Source organism: Mycteria americana, chromosome 1 (assembly GCF_035582795.1).
Source record: "Mycteria americana isolate JAX WOST 10 ecotype Jacksonville Zoo and Gardens chromosome 1, USCA_MyAme_1.0, whole genome shotgun sequence".
Lineage (NCBI taxonomy): Eukaryota > Metazoa > Chordata > Aves > Ciconiiformes > Ciconiidae > Mycteria > Mycteria americana.
In genome coordinates this window covers 155,093,765-155,121,595 of record NC_134365.1, presented here as the reverse complement: position 1 = coordinate 155,121,595, position 27,831 = coordinate 155,093,765, and the positions used below count along the sequence as shown (strand labels likewise).

The following is a 27,831-nucleotide window of genomic DNA, read 5'->3' as shown; positions in this document are numbered from 1 at the left end:
AAATGTTGATGTAATTAAAAACTTTACAGAAGCATAGAAGCATAGTGTGTACTCTTCCCTTCATGCAGATGTTTTAGTTGCAAGATAGCTATTTGTATTCATAGAATTAAATGAATAATATAAGGATGCTGGAGGCCATCTAATCTAAACTTACAATAAAACCAGGGCCAGCTTCAACACACAGAGCCTTCATTAGCTGAATTTTTCTGTATATCTCCAGAGAACCTCCTAGGCAACCTGTTGCTGTACTTTACCTTTCTCGTTGTGAATTTTTTTTCCTCACGTCTGGTTGGAATTTGCTGTGCAGCAACTTGTGACTGTTATCTCTTTTCCTTTTGTTGTCTCCTCTGTCATCTCTGTAACTCTCCATTTGATAACTGAAGGCAGTGATTAGATTCCCACAGATACACCTGTTGTCCCACCTTAATCTTCTCTTCCACAGGATGAACGTGCCAAGGTCCCTCAGCTTCTTGTACATCATATGCTCTGGTACCCTAGCCATATTAGTGTCTTTTTGCTGGACTCTCTCCTGTTTGTTAATACCTCTATTGCACTGTGAGCCCCAAAACTGAAGAGAGTAATGCAGGTACAGCTTAAAGAGCGCTGGAGTAAAAGGGAATAATCACTTCTTTTGTACTTCTTTCTGTACTCTTCCAAATGCAGCCCAGGATGTGGTTAAGTCTTTATTAGCATAGGAGTGTACTTCTGGGTCACACTCAGCTTGTTGTCCACCTGCACCCCCAGGTCCTTTTCTGCACATCTGCTTCCTAATGACTCAACCCCTGACCTCTGCTGTTGCATGGACCTATGTTGTCACAAGTGCAAGATTTTTGCATTTGTCTTTGGTGACTGCATAAAAGTTTTTAAGAAACAACACGGTAGCATAAAGAATTACTTTATTTTTAAACATACCAGAAGAATGAAGTCTCTTGAGTGTATCTGAAGAGTTGATAGATTATCAAGATGACTAGGGAGAGTCTCATGGCAATACTGTTCTTTATGAAATTGTCCTACAGAAGTATTGCTAGAAGTTGTTGTCTTAGGAAAAAATTGATAACATGAATGGCTAGAAATCATTGTGACCAGAGAATATCTACCTGTGAATTCTTAAAGGACCTAGTAATGGTACTTCTGTCCTGCTAACTCAGTATATGTATAATTTGACACGGTCCCCCACAACATCCTCCTCTCTAAATTGGAGAGATACAGATTTGGTGGGTGGAGTGTTCAGTGGATAAGGAATTGGTTGGATCGTCACATCCATAGGGCAGCAGTCAACGGCTCAATGTCCAGATGGAGATCAGTGATGAGTGGTGTCCCTCAGGGGTCTGTACTGGGACCAGTGCTGTTCAATATTTTCATCAATGACATTGACAGAGAGATCGAGTGCACTCTCAGCAAGTTTGCAGATGACACCAAGCCAAGTGGTGCAGTTGACATGCCAGAAGGACGGGATGTCATCCAGAGGGACCTGGACAAGCTGGAGAAGTGGGCCTGTGTGAACCTCATGAGGTTCAACAAGGCCAAGTGCAGGGTCCTACACCTGGGTCAGGACAATCCTCGGTTTCAATACAGGCTGGGGGATGATGTGATCAAGAGCAGCCCTGCGGAAAAGGACTTGGGGGTACTGATGGACAAAAAGCTGGATATGAGCCAACAATGTGCACTTGCAGCCCAGAAGGCCAACCATATCCTGGGCTGCATCAAAAGAAGCATGGCCAGCAGGTCGAGGGAGGTGATTCTGCCCCTCTACTCTGCTCTGGTGAGACCCCACCTGCAGTACTGCGTCCAGCTCTGGAGCCCTCAGCACAAGAAGGACATGGAGCTGTTGGAGCGGGTCCAGAGGAGGGCCACAAAAATTATCCAAGGGCTGGAGCACCTCTCCTACAAGGACAGGCTGAGAGAGTTGGGGTTGTTCAGCCTGGAGAAGAGAAGGCTGCGGGGAGAACTTATAGCAGCCTTCCCTTAATTAAAGGGGGCCTATAGGAAAGACGGGGACAGGCTTTTAGCAAGGCCTGATGTGACAGGACAAGGAGTGATGGTTTTGAACTAAGGGAGGGCAGATTTAGGCTGGATTTAAGAAAGAAATTTTTTACAATGAGGGTGGTGAAGCACTGGAACAGGTTGCCCAGAGGCGTAGTGGAGGCCCCATCCCTGGAAATACTCAAGGTCGGGTTGGATGGGGCTCTGAGCAACCTGATCTAGTTAAAGATGTCCCTGCTCTTGCAGGGGGGTTGGACTAGATGAGCTGTAAAGATCCCTTCCAATCCAAAGCATTGTATGATTCATTCTATTCTATGATTCTATAATTCATATAGTACCAGAAGGATAGAAGGCGACATACCCTGCACCAGTTTTTGCAGGGCTCAGTTGACTGCAGACGAGTAAGTCAGACTTCTGTTAGACAAATCAGTTGAGTGCCTAACAGAGAAGAGTAGTAGACAACATATGGATAAATGTGATAATGGGCAGGAATTAACAGGGCTTTTCTAGAGGGAGGAGAAAAGCGAAGTTATGAAGTTACGTCTTTTCAAAGTCATGCTTTGAAAGAGTCAACAACCATGTGGATAAGGGTTATCTAATCAGTGTGATGTCCTTGGATTTCTTAAAAATAACAACAAAAAAACCTTGGTTATCAAGGTCCTTAATCAGCCTGTTAAAGTAACTAAGGTGTCATAGAATGGGGCAGTACTTCCATGGGTTAATAATTGGTGAAAATCAAACTAGATAGTGAGGACCCCAAGTGAGCTATTAGCACTCAAGAAAGGTCTTGAAGTCATTCTAGGTTATATTATGAAAATGTGGTATCAGTGTTTGGTGGGGAACAAGCAAATTGAATTTTGGGAATTATTTGGAAGGGAACAGGGGGAATAAAATAGAAAACTTGCTATGGAATTATACAATAACGTATGGCATTCCTTTGTCACGAATAATGTGTCCATCCCTGTCCCCTGCAAAAATAAATGTCAAAGGGTAGGAGAACTAGAAAGTGTATGAGCAACAAGAGCTGTCAAACGTAAGGAAAGGTGATCAAATAGATGAGGTATCTTAACTTTGGAAAGCAGTTACAACTCTTATTTTATACTGGAAATATAATCTTAAGATTGCTTTGTTGTTTTTAAAGCAATGAGAAGGAAGTTAAAGACATGTTTACCTCCAGGAAGCTGAGAAGAAGATACACAAGCACTAATAGCTAGGGTGGTTTATATCGATTTACTGCATTCTGCAGAGAGGAAGAGCGCACACAAAACAGGCCATGATAGCAATGGGTGTACTTGAAGGAACAGGAAGGCGTAACAGACTTATGTTATGAACTAGATAGCTGCTGACTTTCTGAGAGAGCACTGGCAAGTTAGTTAATAATGGAAGAATAACAGGCTACTGCATCCTATTCAAATTTGGGGTACTGAGAATAGGGTCTTGTGTGAAGCTATCAGTTTGACATGGTGTAGTAATAGCAGCTAGGAAATACAAGCCTTCTGGAAAGCAAGGGCTTAAACAAGATTTGAGTTGCCCCTAAATTTCTGTAGACTACCTAAATGCGTAAGAGGGATGGTAGGCATCAAGGACTCGTTAGGGCCCTTCCTGATACAACCATTGTAAAAATGCTTACTTATTGCTTCTGTATTGGATAACGGGAAAAAGAAAGGAAAAGGAATGGGAATTGGGCCAAGTCCTTCTGGCCTCATTGGCCCCTTTAAAAGTGATCTGAGGGAAAGAACTGCTAAACTTCTCACCTGACAACCAAATGACAGAAGTTTCAGCAAAATAAATGTCTCTGGTATTTTAAGACTTGTTTGTCCCATTATTCTTTTTCTGTAGTCAGTCTTTGTTGCTTCTTTTTTGTTTGCTTTGTTGGTTTGTTTTTGGGTTTTTGTTTTGTTTTGTTTTTTTGTTTGTTTCTTTGGTTTAAACTATGGCATGAAGCATCAAATTGCTAGAGGTTACCTGGCTTGGTATTTTTGTAGTTGAATTTTTGTTTTACATGGCTTAGGACTTGTTTACTCATCAACGGTGATTGTGGATGGCTTATGAACAGGAAGAGAGCAGCTTTCCGTGCAGTGTTGGTCTACTGTATTGCATGTATTTTGCTCAAATACTGGATTCTTGATGACTTTTGTTCTTTAATTCCCTGCCTTCAGCTGAGAGGGGGCACTTAGAGGAAGGTTGAGAATATTCTCTTGGAAAGGCCTGTGCTAGCGAAATTTTATCTCTTGTAGGCCAGCATGTCTCAGAAGGGTATGTCATATGCTGGGGCATTGGGCATGTTTTTCAGGTGGTGCGGGAAAAGATTTCAATACCCACAAAGGATAGGGGTAGAAGAGGAGGGAATTATGCGTTCTATCAGATGCCCATTACCTCTATTACTCTGCTTTGAGAGAAAAATTGGAATAAAAGGAATTAACACATGTTCATACTAGATCACTGACCTGTAAGGTTACATAGGATAAAGTTTGAGAGAACATACTGTGAATGTTAATTACTTTTTTTGCTTTGAATGTGTAAATGCTATGTTTATATTGACTCTCTATGCAGTTCAGAGCTAATTAATCCGCATTGGTAGTATAGATGAAACTGGAATTGCTAAAATAATACAATGTGGCTGACCTGAAGCTATCTACTTGTATTTGTTTTAGGGGTTGTTTCTCTATTGGCTGTTCATCCTTCTACAGTAAATACGCTTGGAAAACAGCTCCTGCCAAAAACATTCGGACAGTCTAATGTCAACATTGCACAACAAGTGGTAAGGAGACTTTGCGGGGTTTTTTTATTGCTTGTACTATTGCTTACACATACTGTAAATCTGACTTATAGCTTGATAGTTGGTATCACTTGTCATGGGCAGATAGTCTAAGCTTGTTTTCTAATGTTAATAGGCTTATGTTAAAACAAATGTTCTTTTGCATAAAGAAATGCAAAGATGACTTTCAAATCAACATGCAGATATCTGAATATTCAGGTGGTTTTATCTTTTGCTAGTCTTGCCACTTAAAATCAGTGGCTCTTTCAGATTCTGCTTTGAAATCTGGCATAGGGAAATAAATGTAAATGAAGTCCATTAGCACATCTTTATTGAGATTGAAGTTAAGTGGAACAAAACTGAAAACAGAGCTACATTTCTTAGTGCTTGATTTAGATATCCTTTTGTTTGAATACTTATTGTGAGCTTTGTGTGAGGTACATGAAATTAGAGGTTTCAAAGAATCTAATAATGCAATCAGTAATACAGTAGGTTATGAGAAGCCACTTTTACAGTGTTCAAAATTAAAATTTGGTGACCTGAAAAGAGCTGGTCTCAGTTCATCTTCTGGAAAGCAACTGTAATGCATAAACATCTGAAATGGAATATGTGTTATATTTGGGTTCCTTCTTGATAGGAAAGCAGTTTCCCATCTGCCTTTCCCAACTCTAAGCTCTAAGGAGTGTTTTATAACTGAGGCTGCCTGAATGTATAAACTGTACCACTTCAACTGTACAGATGTTGCGACAGTCTAGTCCCTCTGCAATAGGCAGCGTATCTGTATAACTGCTTATTAACTATACTTTGAAGCTGTTACCATGCTCAGATAGCTGCTCTGGTATAACTGTCTGTTTGAAGAGGGAAACAAAGAAAAAAAAAATCCTCAAACCCCTACATCCTCTTATGTTCTTAATTGAATTGCAGATCCAGTATCACTATGTTTAAGTCTTGAGCTTCACATAGTTTGAGGAGACTGAGACAGACTGAAGATTATTGCGTAATGAAGTGTCTGTATAATTGCAGATCGTTCACTGTGCTGTATTTCCGGCAGCGGTGGTGAATTAACTACTTCTAGAAGCCACTTGGAAGTTAAGAGTATAGCGAAATGAGTTTAACTGAATGAAATTGCTCCTTCAGTAGGAGGCATTTTATCAATAAATTTCCAAACAAGGAAATTCAGAGTAGTTAGGCATTCTTTTAATTTAAAATCAGTAACCAGCGGTAGCAGGAGAGTGTTTTAACTATAGATCATAGGCCATAATGGCACAGAGGAGGTCCCTTCTGGGCATTATTGTGAGGCTGTGTACATACTTGAGTTTAATGTTGAAAATGAAATGTTCTTTCAGGTAACTTACAAAATCTTTTCTTAAAATACCAAAACCAGGGGATAATAAAGAAATTACAAATTATCTGACGCTTTTTAAAACTTTCAACAGTGAGTAAATTAATGTTTGCAACAATGTTTATATACATATAAAATAAATTCTTGTGTCTTCCGTCACAAGTTTAAATTGACAAATGCTCATATATATTGTCTATGATTTAAATTAACATGGTAACGTTATTAAAAAAATACGATTCCGACATAATAACTACTCTTAATGGTGGTTTTGTTAGTATGATTACTGTGGGAAATTCACATTTGCAGTTGTAATTTTTCAGCACTTTAACTCTTACTCTGAACATCTTAGCATTAATTTTTTTGTGAAATAAAGGGCCCATATCAACATATTTATATTGGCTGTTATCGGTACAAAATTAGATGCTTAGTTGTATGTTTCTAAAGAAGATACAGAGCTTTTATTTTGTATATATGTAGAGAGAAATTTTGGATAAATTTCTCTTGCCTTTACAGTTCTGAAGGATAGCAAGAACTATAAAAAAAATTACCTCTAGAACCCTGAAAATTAAGAGGAGATACATTTTCTGCCAATGAGCAGAAAATGTTCTTGGGAAGCAAAGTTGGCTTGTGACCCTGCTCAACTTTCTAACCTTTGAGTGGTAAAACCAGGTTTTTAATACTTAATTTTCTGAGCTTGTATTCTTTGTTCAAGTAGTCTGATTTCTTTTTCTTAACACTGTCCCCATATAAGTTTTTCTGTTGACTACAGTGAAGTGGAGTGTGTGGGCTGTCTTGCGGTTTTCTCCGTTGTCCTGATCTTATTAATTACCAAGGAGCTAAACTGTAATCTTGTTCTCTTTTGAAATCAGGAAATTTAAGACAAACAGCAGGCACTTCTTTCTACTTTTCCTCCCCCCTCCCAATACCTCTGTTTTCTCTAAAACCATCCGCTCTAATTCTATATATAAGCTTTCATTTTAGGATGTTCCCAGTGACTTGGTACTGCTTCACTCTTTCATTCATGCTCTTTTCATTCAAAGTCATGGCTGTTTATGTGAGTAAAAGTTAGGGGCGTTAACATTCCTATTAAGGAGCCAATAATACTAAGTAATTCCTTAGAAGATTTTGAAACCCTAGGCTGTCAGGTCTTCCTTAATAGTGATACATTAAAGCATATAATTCTGCCTAGTTTGCAGACTTTTTTGAGTTAAAATGGGAATGCAGAGCAGGTTTTGAACGTACTAAACAAACTTCACTTTTCCACTCTAGAAATGAGGCTGTGAATTTGTACACACTTCCATTTATTTCTTTGTACCGTTGAGTGTTTCAAGACACTACTGAGCGCAGTAGATGTCCAGGGTTTGCTGCTGCCAAATGGTTTGTTTTTCTCCCAGTTGTCATTCCACTCCCTCCCCTGTACTGGCTTGGTTCTCATCTTACTGCACAGTCATACAAGTTCTAGATGTGGCACCAGGGTGATGGTGCGGCTGCTTGTGGAATTGGAAGCTAGGGAATAGAGTGGGACCCTCTAATTTTAGGCTCTGCGAGCAAGATGTTGAATCATCTCTTCCAGTCGTCTGTAACTGCATCCTAGGGAATAAAAACTGGCTAACAGCTTTCCTCTGTCCTCTGTATTGTCTACATTACTTGAATAGCACACGGGTGGTTTTTGCAGTCTTTTGAGACATTTGGTGAACCAGACCAGTCAACAGCAGAACTGATAGTATTTTTTTCTTGGGGAGAAAGTGAGCTGGTTCACAGGTGTCCTGTGCCTGTTCGGCATCTCCCACCCTCATTCTGTTTCTCACAATCAGAGGTTTTGGTTATGAAAAGTAATAGAGGAGATTAGTTGGCTTTCCATAAGAATTAGAAACGTTTTAAATATGGAACAAAGCTGCTGGAAAGGGGAGGAGGACCTAAGATTTTCCAGCTGTCAGAAGTAGGTGTAACAAACTTGTATGTTAACTACTCAGAGACATGGCATAATATAAAGAGACAGTATTTGGGAAAAAATGTAGCTGTTTGTCCTTCCAGGCAGCTGAAATCATGAACATCTAATAGTCACTAGACTACCTTTTGCATTCTACATTTAAAGGTTATTCAAATTTTGGTTCATTTTAAATTTCACACATAAAATGTTTCATTTTGGGTTTTCAGTTTTTCTATTTTACTCTTGTTGAGGCTAAATTATTGAAGCTAGCCTGAGGAAACTTACAGTTTTGTTGGTGAGGCAGAATGTGGCCGCAGGAAAATATAGCAAGCTTGTGGGTGGTTATGAGTTTAGGTTCATTTGATGTTTGTTTCACTTACCTGATGTCAGGGGTGCCACCTACTGTTTCCACTGGGAGGTAAATGTACCCCCCAAAAGTAGGCATATCTTTCTACAAATAGAAATCTGTACAGTATCATTTTGTTCTCCTTAAATACGTAACTTTCTCTAGAAAGTTACATCTATAACATTTCAGAGATAAAAAACATCATCTGCAAAAGTGGGAGTTCTGCTTCAGCTAGTTTCACAGATAAGGAGAGCATGGCTCTGTGTGCGAACGTACATATTACTCGTGATCAAATTAGCACATCTTCAGGACTGCTTACCTGTAAGCTGGAAGACTGTGATCAGCTGAGTGTGTGCTCGTAAAATGTTCAGCATGGAATGGTTTTGCCTAAAATGGTCTCACTCACGACAGTGATAAAGAAAGTTGGCCCTTACTCTTCCTCACTTCTAACATACTTGTATTTTGGTTTTGACTCTGTAGTGACAGAGACTGACTGCAGGAGCGAATTCGGCCTTTCTTGCAACAGCTTTGCATTCTCTCTCTGCCTTTACTGATTTTCAGATCTTGTTGTTTCATATGTTCATATTTCAACTGTAATTTACTGCAACGTTTTTATACATAGTCTGGTAGGGTTTGGGTTTTTTTCCTCCTTTTTTCCCTTTTTCTTTTGGGGGGGAGAGGGCATGTGTGTTTTGATCTCATCTAAGTTAGCGTTGAACAGTGTTAAGAAATCCAGCAAGCATGAAAAGCTCATTTAAGCAGGATAAAACATAAATGCTCCTTACTTACAGGGTGCTCTAACTATATAATCTGTAGTCTGAAGGGTTTTGTGCTAGTGTGTACAAGTTCAATGCATCTAATAGAAGTAGGTAGAAAAAGAGTATTACTGTTGTTTGGATAATACATCATTTGAATCATGCAGCATATGAATATCTTAGAATACTTATGATAATTTTCCAAATTATTTTATCTTTACTGTAGGTTATTGGTACACCTCAGAGACCTTCAGCGCCAAATACTATCCTGGTAGGAAGTCCACATACACCTAACACACATTTTGTATCACAGAACCAGACTGCAGATTCTTCGCCATGGTCTGCTGGGTGAGCAAAATAAAAGTTACAACGGATTCATAAATTTTTTGGAACTTTTGTTCTAAGTGTTCACTGTGATAGTATATGTACTCTTCAGGCTAGCAGTGTGAGACAGTCAATTGTTTACCTTTCCATCAAGAGCACTTCAACATTAAAGTATATTGTATTAAAATCGGGAATGGTCACGCAAGAATGAAGATCCCTCATTTGTTGTAAAAGGAACCAGAATATTGTCTGTCAACTCTGACAGATATTTTCACATCACTTACATTTAGAGACTTTAGCTCCTAAAAGGACACGGGAATTCATCTGACTTGATTCAGTTTTTAATTTGGCATTTCTGTTTTGCTGGTGTATTTCAAAAAAAATACAGTACCTTTGAGATTGAACAAGTGTATCGGAAAGTATCATTTGAAATAAGAATGTAGTCCTTATTGGGAAAAAGTATTAGATACAATGAATGCATTCTTTTGGTGTCTTTTCCAATGCAAGCTTGTTTTTAAGGGTCTCTTGTTAAATGCAGTTGCTTTAAGACTAAATTTATCATCAGTGTCTTGTTACACGTAAATAGATTTCTACTTTGGAATTATACAGTGAAATGAGATGTAGAGACTTGAGAGTTCCATTGCTGATACTAATTTTGTTGATACTTACATTTTTTCTCAAGTTACAAGGAACTTATTATTTAAAAGATATGCAGAAAACTTTGTTATACTTCTTGTATCTTGTAACTTTGAAGTTTTCATAGCAACTTGATATACTGTATAACTTCAGATCTGTGTTTTAGTAATAGTGTAGTGTTTAGTGAGTTCAATCAACATCAGATTTCATCTGTTCAGTCAGTTATCAGACTTACATAGAAAATGCTCAATCAATCTAATTTTTTGTGGTCAAACTAGATGGGCGGGGGGGGGGGGGGGGGGCGGCACAAAAAAAAGTTATTTCCTGTAATTCACTCTTCATATTTTAGCATTTATCCCCCTATCGCTTCTTGTCTTGAAGACTGGGAAGTTTTCTTTATTGACTTCTTCAAGGAATATCCCTATTGTTAACTTACCTGCTACTGGAGCTAGCAGAGTTGCCAAAAGAATGAATTTGTACTGTGTTTCAGCATGAAGATACTAGAATTGTTAATTATTGTAAATTGTAGGGGGAAAAAAATTATAGGAAAAAATATTGGGAAGGGAAGGGGTGAGAAGCAGAACAAAAGGAAAGGCTTGGTTTTTTACAGCAGTGTGCCTGTATTTGAAAAAGAGACATTAAATATTCCAAAGTTCAAATCTTCTTAAAATATATATTATACATATATTTAGGAAGCGGAACAAAAAAGGAGAGAAGAATGGCAAGGGTTTACGTCATTTCTCTATGAAGGTTTGTGAGAAGGTACAAAGAAAAGGAACCACCTCATACAATGAGGTGGCAGACGAGTTGGTTGCAGAATTCAGTACCACTGATAATCACATTTCACCAAATGAATCAGTAAGTATATGGGAGGTCAATTACATGTGAACTGAATGGGGGAAGAGAAATTTCCTTTGAGACTTTTGTATTTCTTTTCCTACTGCTAAATGAAACAGTTCAGACATTACCCAAGTTTACCCATTTACTGTAATATATTTATTTTCAAATATTTTTGTCACAGGTATGTTTTTGATTAATGCACTATGTCTACAGCAGGCTTATGACCAGAAGAATATTAGACGACGTGTCTATGATGCCTTAAATGTCCTTATGGCCATGAACATTATCTCTAAGGAGAAGAAGGAAATCAAATGGATCGGTCTACCTACTAACTCGGCTCAGGAATGTCAGAATTTAGAGGTATACATATTAGGAAATTCACAATGGCTTTGTGTTTGAGTAAATGTTTACAGCTTTAATACGTTCTGATACAACATGGTGCATGTGATCTTCTGAGATAGCAAGGTAGAATAGTATGGTCCCTTTTGACTTTTTTTTTTTTTTTAATTTGTATTTACAGAACACACATTTAAACATCCAGATTGCTTAAATATATTTTTTTAAATTCGTCTATGTCAAAAATAAAGCTCTGTCCCAGCTTTTACAGTATATGTGAAATGGTTCTGAGTGGAAGTTAATCAAACGGAAAGATTAATGTGTATTTCCAACATTGTGATAGTGGTGCTCAAGAATCAGGAGGATTATTTTCTCCAGATACCAGACAAATAATACATCTGTGATGATAGATGTTGCATATAGATCAGTATATATAAGCATTGCTCCTTCTTTGTTGCTGCAGGTCTTATGTATTTCTGACATTTGTCTTACATGAACATGTCAGACTTTTCTACTGCATGCCTTGGATAAGAAGTGAAATGTTTTACACTGAAAGGCATTCATGCATTCTGACGGGGTTTTTTTGAGTATCCTGAGATTTGCAGCATAGTAAAGTTACCGAGGTTTACTGAAGTCAATTCACTGTATCAGAATAGAATGAGATTTCGTATTTGTTCTTAATAAGTCTAAATTCCCTTCAGCAGGACTGAAAAATCAGTGTAGAAGCTGACAAATTGGAAAAAAATGTTTTAGAATCTATCTAGAGAGGGCTAATTCCATGGAGATTTTTGTTTGATACTGATAACTGATTTTTCAGTTAGTACTGTAATTGCTATCTAGATGAAGAAAATATAGGGTATCTAATCAATCTGAGTTGTATTTAAATATTTATCATCCCAAGTGAAAATTATTAGTTAAGAGAGTGATAATTGGAGCATAAATAGTAGGGTGAGTATGGAAGGTGAAGTGGTTTGAAGATGACAGTGCTGTGTGCTAAATAGGCAACCAGATAGCTGGAGGGATTTTTAAAGTAGATCTCTCTGGATCTGTCTCACAAAGCATGGCATTGCCAGTAGTGTTGGAGCAAAAGAAGTGTGGTTCATTCAGCTGGGTTTGATGTCATGATTGATAATGTCCTAAAGAAGAGTGTGATAACACTAGTACTGGAGTAAAAAAGGCAACTTAGAACGTAATAATGCACAGTGAAGGTTCATTAGTTTAAGATGGGAACAATAACTTCTGATAACCAAAGTGAGAACTTGTTAATTGAATGTCACCAGAGGAGGAAAGAGTTCTGTTAACCATTGAATAATTGAGCCCCAAGTGTAATGTAGTCTTGAAAATCACAAAAATCCTAAGATGTGTTGAGCTTACTTGAGGAAACTGCAGGATTCCTCCCTTCCCAGTTACTGCTTCATGAGTATTCTAGCTCCTGTTTCTGCAAGCTCTATTGACATTTAAATTATTAGTGACATTACCTGACAGGTTTTGCAGTAAGATTCTTTCTAATGAGTTTGTGGAGGCTAATGTTTAATTTATGAGATTGTCAAGCCTAATAAACTTTTTTTACTATTCCGTCTGATATTGCTTAGCTTCACCCTTAAACTGTTGAAAAGCCAAATAGTTTATAAGGTAATATAGGACTTTGAGGGGTTCCCCATCGAGTGTTTAGTATTTTAAGTCATTTTAAACTTGTACTCTGTGTGTAAATTAGAATATTAGATTTGGTAAAATATGTCCCTATAATGCAAAAAGAGAGGGTGTGGATCAATTAATAAGGTCTGTATCTTGAAGTAATATGGAAAGCAATGTAGTTTACATGCATGTGATACGAAAAAATCTCAGGTGAGTTGTGGTAAGTTTTTGGGGGGCAGGCGGTTATTTGACTTATTTTCTAATGCTAAGTTACAAGACTTGATCCTACCTTTTTTTTTTTTTAATATAACATCATGGCTTTTTGCAATTTTTTCAACTGTGTACAGTTCTGTTTGGTTTTTTTTTCACCAAAAACAAACAGAAAACTGCATTCACATAAATTTTTAACTCCAGTCATTTTCTTGTTAGTTGCATATTTTAAGGACCTAAGAACAAAAGCTGATGTTCAGGCCAGTGGTCTGTCTGTCCAGTATCTTGCCTGACAGTAGCAGTTACCTAGGAAGGAATATAAGATTAGAGAAAGTATTTAGTGATGTTTTCTCCTGTAACTTGAGGTTCAGGCATAACCTGAGGCAGATACAGTATCCTTATATTTAATAGCCCTCAATTAATTTTTCTTCCACAAATTTTTTACTTTGTACAAAGTTTGCTTTTAATATTGAGTCATTTGTGGCAGTGAGTTTCAGGAGCATTAGAAGCTTGTTAGGAAGTACCTTTTGTTTGGTTTTGAACATACTGTATTTGGTTGATATTCTCTGTTGTTTGGTTTGGTTTTGGGTTTTTTTGTTTTGTTTTGGTTGGTTGGGGGTTTTTTTGATTGCAAGTGATGGTGACCTGGTCATTCCTTATTAACTTTCTCCATCCTATTCATGGTGTTATAGGTATCTCCCATGTTCTCTCCTATTACTTCATTCTCCTTTCTGTAGAGTCCTAATTTATTCATTATTCCCTTGTATGGAATCTATTCTGTACTATTGATTATCCTGATTGCTCTTTTGTATGGTCTTTGAAATAGGAACACCAGACCTACAGAATTAAAGATGTAAACATTCTGGTTCATACACTGATGTAGTGATAATTTCTGTTTTGTTCTCTGTTCCTTGCCTAATAATTCAAATTTTTGGCTGCTGTGGTGTACTGAGCTGATGGTTTTTGTAGATACTGTGATTTATAATCTCTACTGAATGTCACTTTATTTCTAAAATATGCATGATGAGATTGTTTTCTCATACATACCACATTACGTTTACCAAAAGTAATTTTGATGATATAATCACTCAGTGCTACAAGACACTTCGAGGGTGCTTTATGACGAGCTCTCTTTTTAGTATGCCAGGTAACCCAGCATTGTCAGCAGATTCAATCACCTTGCTGTTCATCCCCTTATTCTGATCCTCTATAATGCGAATAACAGTCTTTAAATTAAGTCCTTGTGGGAATCTGCTGGTGAGCTTCCTCCACTGAGAAAGCTGTTTATTTCCTACCATTTTGTCTGCTATCTTTTATGTTATTATTTAGTATGTATTTAATACTGTGAGGACTTAACCTTGGGCTCCATCGCAGCTTCATTTCTTTAAGCATCTTTGATGGATCTTCTCCAATACCTCCAATATCAGTAGACTACATCAAGTGGATCCTTCTGGTCTACATGCTCTTTGCTTCCTTGAGAGAATTTGGATAATTCTTTGAGGCATAACTTCTGTTTGCAAAGATGTTTTTATCCTCTCCCTGATATATTGTGCTTTATTCCCTGGTGGTGTAATTCTGCTCTTTGTTACAGTTTTCATCAGTAGTACTGATGTGAGTCTTGATAGTTAGATCTCTGCAGAAGATATGTGCAGAAGATAGTTAGATATCTGCAGAATCTTAATGATTGACATCATATGTCCTACCTCCAGTTCTCTGCTATTGAAATTATTATAAGGGGAGAAAATGTTGATATAAAACGCTGCTTAAAACCAACAAACTAACCAATCTTTTTTCTGTCTTAAGGTGGAGAAACAGAGAAGACTTGAAAGAATAAAGCAAAAACAGTCTCAACTACAAGAACTCATTCTACAGGTACAGTCAAGGTACTCTTGTCTATAGGGCAAGGTAACTTATATCTGTATTCCTGTTGTTTTATCCCAGAGAGGGATGGGAAGCTTCTAAGAAGACTAGAGGTGGATTTCAGGATAAGGCATATGCAGTTTTAATTTAGCACTGTAGTTTAGCTGGAACCATGCTGTTGGCCATTGCTATTTGGGAGGCCAGCAACCTTCCATGAGTTATGATGAATTCTTTTGCAGTTTCAAGTATGTTTAAACAGGATTTATGCTGACAGAAGCTGTAATTCATACTGTACCCTCTGAATTTTCCAATGCAGTTCTTGTATTTAGAATGTTTTTCCGTGTTAGAGTCCATAGATAAAATGATGTGACTGTAGAGGTCATCTCTCATAATGCTCTGTGCCTTGCTTTTCTGGGACATTGCTGCCCCTGCTGTCTAAGTGGCTTAACCACTGGGAAACAGTTGCTGAACTCCTTCCCAGATTGCCCCTAGTACACTGGGGGGAAGCAGTAGTCTATCCCCTAAGTCACTGTGCTGCTGGTTCACGGAATGTATCCCTTACTAGTTGCATTACCTACGCAGTAGGAATGAGAATCTTGGGGAGGGCATGCAGAAAGAAAGTACAGGCACCTGTGGGACAGCAGTCTTAACTGCTGTCTGATTTTTATCAGCCTCTGTGTTGGCTTTGGATTTTGTTTTTAATTCCTGTTTATTTCATTTGATTCCATGACCAGAAAAATACTTTTCCTTAGTTTGGTGGCTTACTGAAAGATTTATAACTTGAGTTTCAATAGTTAACTTGAGCTTTTAGTTCTTACAATTGCTAATCTTTAAAATATGAACATTGCATTCTGAAAAGCAGTTTTGGTAAGATGTGAGAGTAAAGTCACTAATCTTAGCTGAGTAATTCAGAAACCTAACATCAGACATTCAAATCCCAAATATTAACTGTTCTTTAGCATATAATTTCAGCAAAAATACAGTATTAATCATTCGACTGTTCTTGTGGAGTGCAGTAGCTAGCAGGGAATAGTAAACAGTGGAAGTAGGATGCTATATGAAAATTCCTTTTTCCAGTCATTGTTGTTCATTCTCTCAAGGATCTGTCCAAGGAACTGTCCTGTTGTAGTTATTAAAATGTGATTTTTTTTTTTTTTTCCCTAGTTAAGTTTTACTGTGGTGTATTCTTCAATGCTATCATTCGTGTCTCTTCTTGCACCTTAACATGCAGGAATATGGTGAATGCTCTCTATCCTTTTCTGCATTTACTTGCTGCAACCATTGCTGGTATTCTTTATCCGAGGGATTTTTTTGTTAACAGCATCTTAAAGGTTTAATTCATACTTTCATATCACTATTGCTTTTTCTAGCAAATTGCCTTCAAGAACCTTGTTCAGCGAAACCGTCAAGCAGAACAACAGGCAAATCGACCGCCACCTTCCAATTCTGTCATCCATTTGCCATTTATCATTGTGAACACCAGCAAGAAGACAGTGATTGACTGCAGTATTTCAAATGACAAGTGAGTTACCAAAGTTTTCTATCTGGCTTTTGGTACAGCTATGAGGTTTATGTCCATGCTAAAGTGTTCATCTAGATTTGTTAAAAATGAAATACAAATAAATTTACTTGTGCCTTTTGTAGCTTGAGAACATGCATTTCAGACAGGTAAAACTTAGTCATGTTGAATAGAAACAGAGTTGTATAGAGCTTTTTAATAAATAGAATAATTGCGTTCACATTTAATAACTTATTTAAGACTTACTATCTAGAGATGTTAGAAGCAGAGTAAGGCAGCTCTGCTGAAGTTTGATATAATACTTTACCAAGTAGTGTTTTCCTTTGGCTTTAAGATGATGAAATGCAGCCAGCAGAATTGAAAATGGATTTTGCTTTCAGAACTGCTGTTCTCTACTTTTGGTTCAAAAAGCTAGGTTTTTCATCTGCTAAATAAAAGCTGAATGTAGCAGTGGTTTCATTTGCACTATTAGCTTACTAGAAACGCTTAAAAACATGAAAAAAAATTACACAGTAGGCAGAGGAATGGGATTAAAGAAAAAATTATCAAACATACAAAATATTTAATTAAAACTCTGTTTCTGTTAAACCTGTTAATGATTTATATAGTGTGTATAATTACAGTTTTAGTCGCTTGCTATCAAATACATAAATCTTGAAAAATTTTATTGCTTAATATGATGTGACACTAACACTGTGTGTTAAGCTTTTGAAATGCTGCAATTCCAGAAACTGGAAAGGTAATTAAAGTAATTGAAGCTAATTGAGACATTTTTTCCTCTCCAGGTTTGAATATCTGTTTAATTTTGACAATACTTTTGAAATTCATGATGATATAGAAGTACTAAAACGAATGGGAATGGCTTGTGGACTAGAATCTGGAAGCTGTTCAGCAGAGGACCTAAAAGTTGCAAGGAGTTTGGTTCCTAAAGCTCTGGAACCATATGTGACAGGTTAGTTACTCCAAGAAGAGTTGTTTTATTTTCCTCCTTAATAAGGGACTCAAGGAAAAAAACATGAAAATATGTAAGATCAGTTAATTTCCACTGGTTTGTGGTGAAGATTTCTAACAGGTTCTCAAATATATATGCTTTTTAGTGTACCTTAGGGAACAAATAAGATAGAGATTCATAGAGAATGGGCTGTTGCTCTTCACAGAACCACGTTTTGCATTATACCACACAAGCAGATCTTTGCAGCGTGTGATTCTTTTAAGACGGCAGTATTTATAGTTGATTCACCTGCAAAGGCAAAAGGTAGTAAGTGCAAACATGGTCACGGCTTCATTTTATATTGTTTTATCATTTTCATTATATAAGAATACTGAAGACATCTGACTTGCTCACTTCAAAATAAAATGTTTTTTTAATATATTTTGAAATTTTGCTGTTGTACTAGCTTCTTGGGTTTTAATTGTGCTATTTTGGATATAGTACATCAGTATGTTTTGTTGTTTTGGTTGCAAGACTCCTTTTCTGGACTTTAAAAGGATTAAGCATTTCCACTGAATTAGATGAGTGTGTTTTGAAGTATTCTTGAAATACGTGTTGTTCGTTTTACAGAAATGGCTCAGGGATCAATCAGCAGTGTATATGTCACATCTTCATCAGGTTCTGCATCAAATGGCACAAGATTTTCAGCCAGGTGAGATGAAATTATCAATTAGTTTTTATGTCCTGGTTTCAGCTGGGATAGAGTTAATTTTCTTCCTAGTAGCTGGTATAGTGCTGTGTTTTGGATTTTAGTATGAGAATAATATTGATAACAGGCTGATGTTTTGGCTGTTGCTAAGTGGTGTTTACACTAGTCAAGGACTTTTCAGCTTCCCATGCTCTGCCAGGTGCACAAGAAGCTGGGAGGGGACACAGCTGGGACATCTGACCCCAACTGGCCAAAGGGCTATTCCATACCATATGGCGTCATGCTCAGTATATAAACTGGGGGGAGTTGGCCAGGGGGCAGCGATCGCTGCTCGGGGACTGGCTGGGCATCGGTCGGTGGGTGGTGAGCAGTTGTATCACTGGGTTTTTTTTTCCCCTTGGGTTTTGTTCCTCTCTCATTCTCTTGTTGTTTTCCTTCTCATTGCAATTTATTACTATTATTATTTTGTTCCAATTATTAAACTGTTCTTATCTCAACCCACAAATTTTCTTACTTTTGCTCTTCCGATTTTCTCCCCCATCCCACCAAGGGGGAGGGTGAGCGAGCGGCTGTGTGGTACTTAATTGCCAACTGGGGCTAAACCACAACATTTTAAAATCTGTGTTCATCAAAGAAACTTAATTGGAGATTAAATACTTCACGAAAGTTCCGTTTTGATTAGATGTGGTGTGGATATGTGTTTAAGTTTATTCTCAGACATCGCTTTTACTTGAGTAGTGTGATTCTTACCAGTGTCATTAAAGAAATCTTTTCCTGTATAGTGGAAAAGAAATTGATTAGAGTGATGTTAATCTTGAATGTATTATTTTTGTTTAGTTTTGCATTTGTGACAAGAAAACAAGGTACTTTCCTAAAGCTTTAATATGGGCAAGATTCTCCTTTGATCATTAGTGTCTAACTTAAAAAAAGGTTTTGGTCTTTTGGTTTTAAACAGCATCAGAAGCTGGTAGAGTGATAAACCATAACTTATATTTAACTTTGTGTGGACATATGTAATTTCTGAACTTCACTATTATTTTTCTCTTGCTATATAAGACACTTTTCCTTATGTAGTCTCTACTCGCTAGTTTCTTGCTGTTGCATTAATCAAAAAGATGTCCTTCTGTGAGCTCTACTAAGTTGTAAAATGAGTCAAATATCATTGAGATGTTTAACATTGTTAACAAGTATTCGAATTGAGCAAGCTGATTTGCTGAACAAATTATCTACAAGTGTTCATTTTTTAGCAGTTGTTTCTGTTTTGTCCAGAAACTTAGCCTTATCTGAAAAGTTAGTTAAATTTCTGTTGTATGAGTAACGCAACTAATCCAATGTGGGCAATTTTAGAATTGCAGAATGGTTTGGGTTGGAAAGGATCTTCAAAGATCATCTAGTCCACCCCCCCTGCCATGGGCAGGGACGTCTTTCACTAGATCAGGTTGCTCAAAGCTCCGTCCAACCTGGCCTTGAACACTTTCAGGGTTGGGGCATCCACAGCTTCTCTAGGCAACCTGTTCCACTCTCTCACCACCCTCATTGTAAAAAATTTCTTCCTTATATCCAATGTAAACCTACCCTCTTTCTGTTTAAAACTGTTGCCCCTCTTCTGTTGCTGCAGACCCTGGTAAAACATCTTTCTTCGTATTTCTTATAAGCTCCATTAAGTACTGAAAGGATGCAATAAGATGTCCCCAGAGCCTTCTCTTCTCCAGGCTGAACAATGCCAACTCTTCTCAGCCTTTCTTCGTAGGAGAGGTGTTCCAGCCCTCTGACCATTTTCATGGCCCCCTTCTGGACCTGCTCTACCAAGTCAACATCTGTCTTGTACTGGGGACCCCAGAGCTGGACGCAGTACTCCAGGTGGGGTCTCACCAGAGTGGAGTAAAGGGGCAGAATCACCTCCCTCGACCTGCTGGCCACGCTTCTTTCGATGCAGCCCAGGATACAGTTGGCTTTCTGGGCTGCAAGCGCACATTGCTGGCTCATGTCCGCTTTTTCATCCACCAGTATTCCCAAGTCCTTCTCCACAGGGCTGCTCTCAATCCATTCTCTGCCCAGCCTGTATCTGTGCTTGGGATTGCCCCAACCCATGTGCAGGACCTTGCACTTGGCCTTGTTGAACTTCATGAGGTTCACACAGGCCCACCTCTCAAGTCTGTCAAGGTCCCTCTGGATGACATCCCTTCCCTCAAGCATATCCGCACCACTCAGATTGGTGTCATCAGCAAGCTTGCTGAGGGTGCACTCAATCCCACTGTTCGTCATTAATGAAGATACTAAATAATACTGGTCCTGGTATGGACCCTTGAGGGACACCACTCGTTACTGGTTTCCATTTGGACATTGAGCTGTTGACTGTAACTCTTTGGTAATGGCCATCCAGCCAATTTCTTACCCATCAAGTAGTCCATCTGTCAAACTCATATCTCTGCAATTTAGAGGTAAGAATGTTGTGGGGAACTGTATCAAAGGTCTTCCAGAAGCCGAGGTAGATTACTTCTGTAGCTGCTCTTTTGTTCATTGATGTGTTTACTGCATCATAGAAGGCCACTAGATTAGTCAGGTACAATTTGCCCTTGGTGAAGCCATGTTGGCTGTCCCTAATCACCTCTCTGCCTTCCATACGCTTCAACATAACTTCCTGGAGGATCTGTTCCATGATTTTAGTGGACGCTGAGGTGATGCTGGAGAGGAGAGGGCAAGTTCTAGATTACTTTGGCTCTTTCCGCACCAGTGACTCTTCTATGTCAGAATCACTGGCAGGCTCTGCCTTGTAAATTATTTGGGAAATTGCTATACCATTGAAATTCTTAAGGAAGTCCTAATTTTTAGGACATTTCTTAAGCCGTTTGTGTTTAAAGGCAAAAATCCTGTATTGATGGGATTTCTTTAGACAAGGAAATACAGCTTTATTTTTGTTCTCTGAAGACAGTCTTCTGGCAGCTTTTTCTCACCCATCTGCCTTCTGTCAGAGTTGGAAGGAGGTCCTTCTAAAGATACAGTATCTAGCTTACTTTAAAAGGCTAATGCTGTTACATTTAAAGCATTTCTTTTTAAAAAAAAATTTTTTTTTGTAGATGATAGGCTTACTTGAATGCAAAGCAAAAAAAGTAAGGAAATAACTTGCAAGAGAAACAGTTAAGCTCAGGGATGTGTGGGACTAGCAATGGTAGGGAGTGTGGTTTATGCTCCAGCCCATTCCTGCTGCCCAAAAATGTGTGGGGAATTCTGCCTGTTTTGTGCTAGGGAACTGAAGGTTGAGTGAGAATACTGCCAAAATATCTTCAGAGAAGCATAACTTACACGGTACATAAAATCTCCTGTTTTCACTAAGGTTCCTTCTGTGATAATGAGCATGGTGTTAGTGAAAAAGAGCCCATGTATTTTTAAGACTTTGAAATTTGAATAGGCCAGTACTAGCCAGAGGCCAATAGAAAACCAGAGGTTGACTGTGGTTCGTTATCTTGGTAAGAAGCACAAGAACTCCTACCACTTCTGTTTCTTAGGAGGTTGGAAAAAGGGAGTGACAAATTATGTTTAATTATAGTACATACATAAATATTAATGGCAGTAGGAAACTACAAGATGTGTGGCTTTTCTGGTACTAAAAATTGCTGCCAAGGCAAATAAAGGCTGTAAATTTATTTAGCAAACTCTCTAAAGAAAGTCTGCAGAAGACTGAAGATGCTGCTACCAATGCCTTCATTCCAATTTCTTTGTCTTACTAGGATACTCAGTTTATGCAATCCAGTTCCATTTTTATCAAAAAGAGGGGAGACAGGTTTTTGGGTTTGTACTTTCAAAGTTCACAGGAACACAAGAATAATCTCCATTTTTTTTCTTTGTTTTTGAGACGGCTTCTGCAGATAATTATGGAGAACCTGTTATAAGTCATCTGACTACAGCTAGACAGATATCTTAGTATCTTCCTTTTGAATAAGTGTGCAGAACAGAAATTCTTGAAAGTGTCTTAAGGGATATGTTTTCCTTGTGAGCTTCTAGGGTGTGCCCCTGCAATGTCATTCTGTGTGCTGATCCCCATCCCCCTCCACCTGGGGATGGATGAGGAGCTGACCGAGAACTTATGGGTCAGGATTAAAGGGAGGGCAGGGACAGGTGACATTGTAGTGGGGGCCTGCTACAGGCCACCCGACTAGGAAGACGGAGCAGATGAGGCCCTCTGTAGGCAGATAGGAGCAGTGTCATGTTCACACATCCTGCTCCTCATGGGGGACTTCAGCCACCCCGAAATCCATTGGAGGCAGGGCATAAGCAATGCAGGAGGTTCCTGGAATGCATTGATGATAACTTCCTTCTCCACGTGATAGAGGAGCCAACAAGGAGAAGGTGCTGTGCTGGACCTTGTTCTCACCAACAAGGAGGGGCCGGTGGGGAATGTGTGGCTCAAGGGCAGCCTTGGCTGCAGTGACCATGAAATGGTGGAGTTCATGATCCTTAGGGCACCAAGGAGGGAGCACAGCAAGCTCGCTGCCCTGGACTTCAGGAGAGCAGACTTTGGCCTCTTCAGGGATCTGCTTGGTGGAGTACCATGGGATAAAGCCCTGGAGGGAAGAGGGGCCCAAGAAAGCTGGTTAGTATTCAAGAATCACATCCTCCAAGCTCAGAAGCGATGCATCCCAACAAAGAGGAAGTTGGGGAAAAATGCCAGGAGGCCTGCATGGATGAACAAAGGAGCTCCTGGACAAACTCAAACACGAAGCCTACAGAGGGTGGAAGCAAGGACAGGTAGCCTGGGAGGAATACAGAGAAATTGTCTGAGTACGCAGGGATCAGGTTAGGAAAGCTAAAGCCCTGATAGAATTAAATCTGGCCAGGGACGTCAAGGGTAACAAGAAAAAAGCTTCTATGGGTACATCGGTGATAAAAGGAAGACTAGGGAAAACATGGTCCCTCTCTGGAGGGAAATGGGAGACCTGGTTACATGGGATATGGTGAAGGCTGAGGTACTTGACGGCTTTTTTGCCTCAGTCTTCACTGGCAAGTGCTCAAGCCACACTGCCCAAGTCGCAGAAGGCAAAGGCAGGGACTCAGAGTATGAAGAACTTCCCATTGTAGGAGAAGATCAGGTTCGATACCATCTAAGGAACCTGACGGTGCACAAGTCCATGGGACCAGATGAGGTGCATCTGCGAGTCCTGAGGGAACTGGGGGACGAAGGTGCTAAGCCACTGTCCGTCATATTTGAGATGTTGTGGCAGTCTGGTGAAGTTCCCGGTGACTGGAAAAGGGGAAACATAACCCCCATTTTTAAAAAGGGAAAAAAAGGAAGATCTGGGGAACTACAGGCTAGTCAATATCATCTCTGTGCCCAGCAAGATCATGGAGCAGATGCTCCTGGAAACTATGCTAGGGCACATGAAAAATAAGGAGGTGATTGGTGACAGCCAACATGGCTTCACTAAGGGCAAATCGTGCCTGACAAATTTGGTGGCCTTCTACGATGGGGTTACAGTGTTGGTGGATAAAGGAAGAGCAACTGACATCATCTACCTGGACTTGTGCAAAGCATTTGATGCTGTCCCGCATGACATCCTTGTCTCTAAGTTGGAGAGGCATGGATTTGATGGATGGACCACTGGGTGGATAAGGAATTGGCTGGATAGTCACACTCAAAGAGTTGCGGTCAAAGGCTCAATGCGCAAATGGAGACCAGTGACGAGTGGCGTTCCTCAGGGGTTGGTATTGGGACCGGCGCTGTTTAACATCTTTGTCGGTGACATGGACAGTGGGATTGAGTGCACCCTCAGCAAGTTTGCTGATGACACCAAGCTGTGTGATGCGGTCAACACACTGGAGGGAAGGGATGTCATCCAGAGGGACCTTGACAGGCTTGAGAGGTGGGCCTGTGTGAACCTCATGAAGTTCAACAAGGCCAAGTGCAAGGTCCTGCACATGGGTTGGGGCAATCCCAAGCACAAATACAGGCTGGGCAGAGAATGGATTGAGAGCAGCCCTGAGGAGAAGGATGGCGTTGGTTGATGAGGAGCTCAACATGACTCAGCAATGTGCGCTTGCAGCCCAGAAAGCCAACCGTATCCTGGGCTGCATCGAAAGAAGCATGACCAGCAGGTCGAGGGAGGTGATTCTGCCCCTCTACTCGCTCTCGTGAGACCCCACCTGGAGTACTGTGTCCAGCTCTGGGGCCCCCAACATAAGAAGGACATGGACCTGTTGGAGCGAGTCCAGAGGAGGGCCATGAAGATGGTCAGAGCACCTCTCCTATGAGGACAGGCTGAGAGAGTTGGGGTTGTTCAGCCTGCAGAAGAGAAGGCTGCGGGGAGACCTTATTGCAGCCTTCTAGTACCTGAAGGGGGCCTACAAGAAAGCTGGAGAGGGACTTTACAAGGGCATGTAGCGATAGGACAAGGGGTAATGGCTTTAAACTGCAAAGGGGTAGATTTAGATTAGATCTAAGGAAGAAATTCTTCACTCTGAGGGTGGTGAGGCACTGGACCAGGTTGCCCAGAGTTGTGGATGCCCCATCCTTGGAAGTGTTTAAGGCTAGGTTGGATTGGGGCTGTATGCAACCTGGTCAAGTGGAAGGTGTCTCTGCCCATGGCAGGGGGTTTGGAACTAGATGATCTTCGAAGGTCTCTTCCAACCCAAACCATTGTATGATTTTATGGTAACAGACCATTGAATTAACTCCATGCAACAACAGTGTGTATGATTGATCATGTGCATTAGCTGGATTAAAAAATTACTAGAAAACATGCATCTGAAAGCAATTTGTAATGATGAATGTCTTTCAAGTTGGAGATACCATTCCTGTGATTTTTAGAAAAACGTTTCGTCAAGAATTTGTGACCAAGCTTAATAGTTTATCAAACTATTGATAAAGTAAACAATTAAAAAAATGGCAAAATAGCAAGTAATGGAGGAGGCAGGAGTGTTCTGGCTCTATTAAAATAATATACTTTTGCACACAGTTAATTTTTCTAGGAACAAAACATTTCAGGCTGTATCTACAATATGTGTGTGTATTTTGGTGGGAAAAGAACGCATTCAAATAAGAAAGTGGATACTCTCTACTTACTGATCCAGGAGGTGAATTGTCAGTGTAGGGATGCTCTCACAGAGGGAAAAATAAGAGATGCTGAGGAGGTTTTTGGTTTTTTCTTTTGTTTGTTTGGGTTTTTTTTAAAAAAAAAAAACCTAGACAACCATAATGAGAAGAAAACATTTTCAAGTTAAAAATACAGCACCTGGAGCAATGATAGTTTGCCATGTAATAAGAAGAATTGAGGAGAAGCTATTAATTCCTCAATTTTCAATGTCTTTGAATCAAGATTAGTGCTTCTGAAAGACATGATTCACTTGTGATGCAAGTGTCCAGTTCTACATAAAAATATTAAAGGGCTTAAGTAGCTGTGTAGCCTTAACACTAAATGTACTTTAGAAGAAACCTGGAAAGCATACTTCCAAGGGGCCTGTGAAAGGATTTAATCTTTATATTAAACCTGAAGGAAGAAACATAGTAAGAACCATTTCAAAATTCCTTCAATGGTTTTCAGCTTTTGAGAAACAACTTATATATTAAAGACAATCTATAAAGTAGCAGTGGCAGATTAAAGGAATGGAATAGATGCATGATTATGTTTAAGAGCACAGTAAGCTGAGAAAAATCATTAAGCAATGCCAACTGGCCTCTTTTTCTTTTTTTCAGTGACTTTTCCAATGGTGGAGATGGGATGTTGGCTACAAGTTCCAATGGATCTCAGTACAGTGGCTCCAGAGTTGAAACACCAGTTTCTTATGTTGGGGATGACGATGATGATGACGATGATTTTAATGAAAACGATGACGATGACTGATGCCCTCTGCTTGTAGACTATTTTTTGTTAAAATTCAGCAAGCTTCAGGAATAAATCGATCTAGGGAGAAGTGTTTCAAATTACTTTGCCCCATTCCTCAAGGAGAATATTGGTAAGCAGTTCTGAGTTTAGAAATTGCACCTCTGATAAGCAAGCAAGGATTGTTTTATGTAGGATATTTTTAAATGTGGTGTGGATGTGTGTTTTTGATACCAGTGTGTTAATGCAGAGCCTTTATTTACTCTTGTTTTAGGGGTTTTTGGTTTGTTGGTTGGTTTTTTTTGTTTGGTTTTTTTTTTTTCACTTGAAGGAAAATGGATTTTGCCCCAAATGTTCTTGCGAAGTTTGCTGAAGAAAATGTAGACACATCATTGAGAAATAAAATGCTATCCTTCTGTGGAATGAATACACTGAATGGCAATTTATTTGGAGTGTATTTTGATTATGCCACTTTCTGAGGGATAGTGAGCTAATGTAGTAGTGTTTTTTTGTTAATCACGCAGTGTCCAAAGAACCAAACAAGAAAGATACGTCCTACTTTTTTACATGTTAAATTCCAGAAATGTTGTTGTGAACTTATTTTCCCTTAAATTATATCTAACATTATGATTCCATCAAGTTTATATACTTTTCACTGTATGTTGGGACATATGAATTACAAAGTTTTTGGCAAATGTTTACTGCCAGTTGGTGCAGCTATATAAAATGTCTTGAAGGTTTGGAATGATTTATTGCTTATGGTAAAATTTGCCTGATTTCTTACAGGCAGACTTTGGAAACTTTTTATTATATAGTTGTTTACATACTTATAAGTCTATCATATAAAGACATGTACTGAAACAAATGTTTGTATTTGTTTCATAAGCATCTTCCTGTAATCTATTATAAAGTTGAAATTAAATATAGAGAATGTTTTAAGTTTTTTAACTCAAAATTTGTCAATCATTTTTAATAGTTCATTTTTATAAGAGGAATTTCAGGGCAGGTGGTAGTCTTTTTAAATTTATTCACAAACAATTAACTGCACAAATACTGTCAGCTGCCTATTCTAAGACAGTAGTCTTTTTATTGAAACACAAATAAACTTTTCTGTAATATTTTATGGAATATAAAGAGACTATAATTGTTTTACTTGTTTAACCCTGGCACTGTTAGTTTTTATTAATAAAACGCGCATGGGCATTTTTAACAAGCTCTGTGGTTTTTCTAATTTTAGGGTTATTTTAGAACATTTCACTTCCTCTCATCACAAGACCTAGAATTAACTGTCTCAGGGTACTGCATCTGCACTACAGAGGGCCCAGATTTTTTGCTTTGATTTAGTAATTTGTCCTTATAGTTCTTGGTAATTCATGACACAAAAAGCAGTCTCTTACCCTGTGTACTCTTCTTTCACATCTCCTGTTGCTCCTCAGAGCGTCAGACCAATCTTAGTACTCCAATCCAGCTTTTCTGTTTAAAATCCCATGCTTACTGTCCTAACTTTTCATCCCATATTCCTCAATCCCGGCTTTCAGTCATACATTCCCGTGTCCTCAAAACAGGTCTTCGTCTACTGTTTTGTATACTTCCACCTTTTTGTTAGATCACATCCTCTGCTCTCACCTGAAAGCACAGGTTACTGAACTGGCTCAGTCACTCTGCAGGCTGCTGTCAGAGTCAGGATTTGTTGCTTCCACAAACTCCAGGCGGTCGCTGCAAAGACAAGCTTACAGTCTAATGACTGCTCTGTCTGTGGTAATGGCTCCTGGATGCGCTTAAACCCTGTGGTAAATGTGAAGCATGTTATGTGTTTTTTCTCTGAGGGATTACACCTTGACAGATCTTCTGTGGTAAGGGGATGTGGGTGCTTACTACAGAGCAGTTGATATGCAGTGAACAT

The 27,831-nt window shown here is 39.0% G+C and overlaps 1 protein-coding gene across 3 annotated transcripts in view; it reads left to right on the top strand.

The window, feature by feature from the left end:
* Positions 1 to 27,135, top strand: part of TFDP1 (transcription factor Dp-1) — a 56,522-nt gene extending 29,387 nt beyond the window's left edge. For 2 of the 3 annotated variants that reach the window (XM_075525347.1, XM_075525337.1), the window contains exons 4-12: positions 4,638 to 4,744; positions 9,341 to 9,462; positions 10,767 to 10,932; positions 11,128 to 11,274; positions 14,899 to 14,967; positions 16,326 to 16,477; positions 17,260 to 17,426; positions 18,036 to 18,117; positions 25,802 to 27,135. In XM_075525347.1, coding sequence (XP_075381462.1) covers positions 4,638 to 4,744; positions 9,341 to 9,462; positions 10,767 to 10,932; positions 11,128 to 11,274; positions 14,899 to 14,967; positions 16,326 to 16,477; positions 17,260 to 17,426; positions 18,036 to 18,117; positions 25,802 to 25,949 — 1,160 coding nt within the window. In that variant the 3' untranslated portion in view covers positions 25,950 to 27,135. The remainder of the gene's footprint in view (positions 1 to 4,637; positions 4,745 to 9,340; positions 9,463 to 10,766; positions 10,933 to 11,127; positions 11,275 to 14,898; positions 14,968 to 16,325; positions 16,478 to 17,259; positions 17,427 to 18,035; positions 18,118 to 25,801) is intronic. The other variant, XM_075525359.1, reaches the window with a different exon arrangement.
* Positions 27,136 to 27,831: the final 696 nt, after the last annotated feature.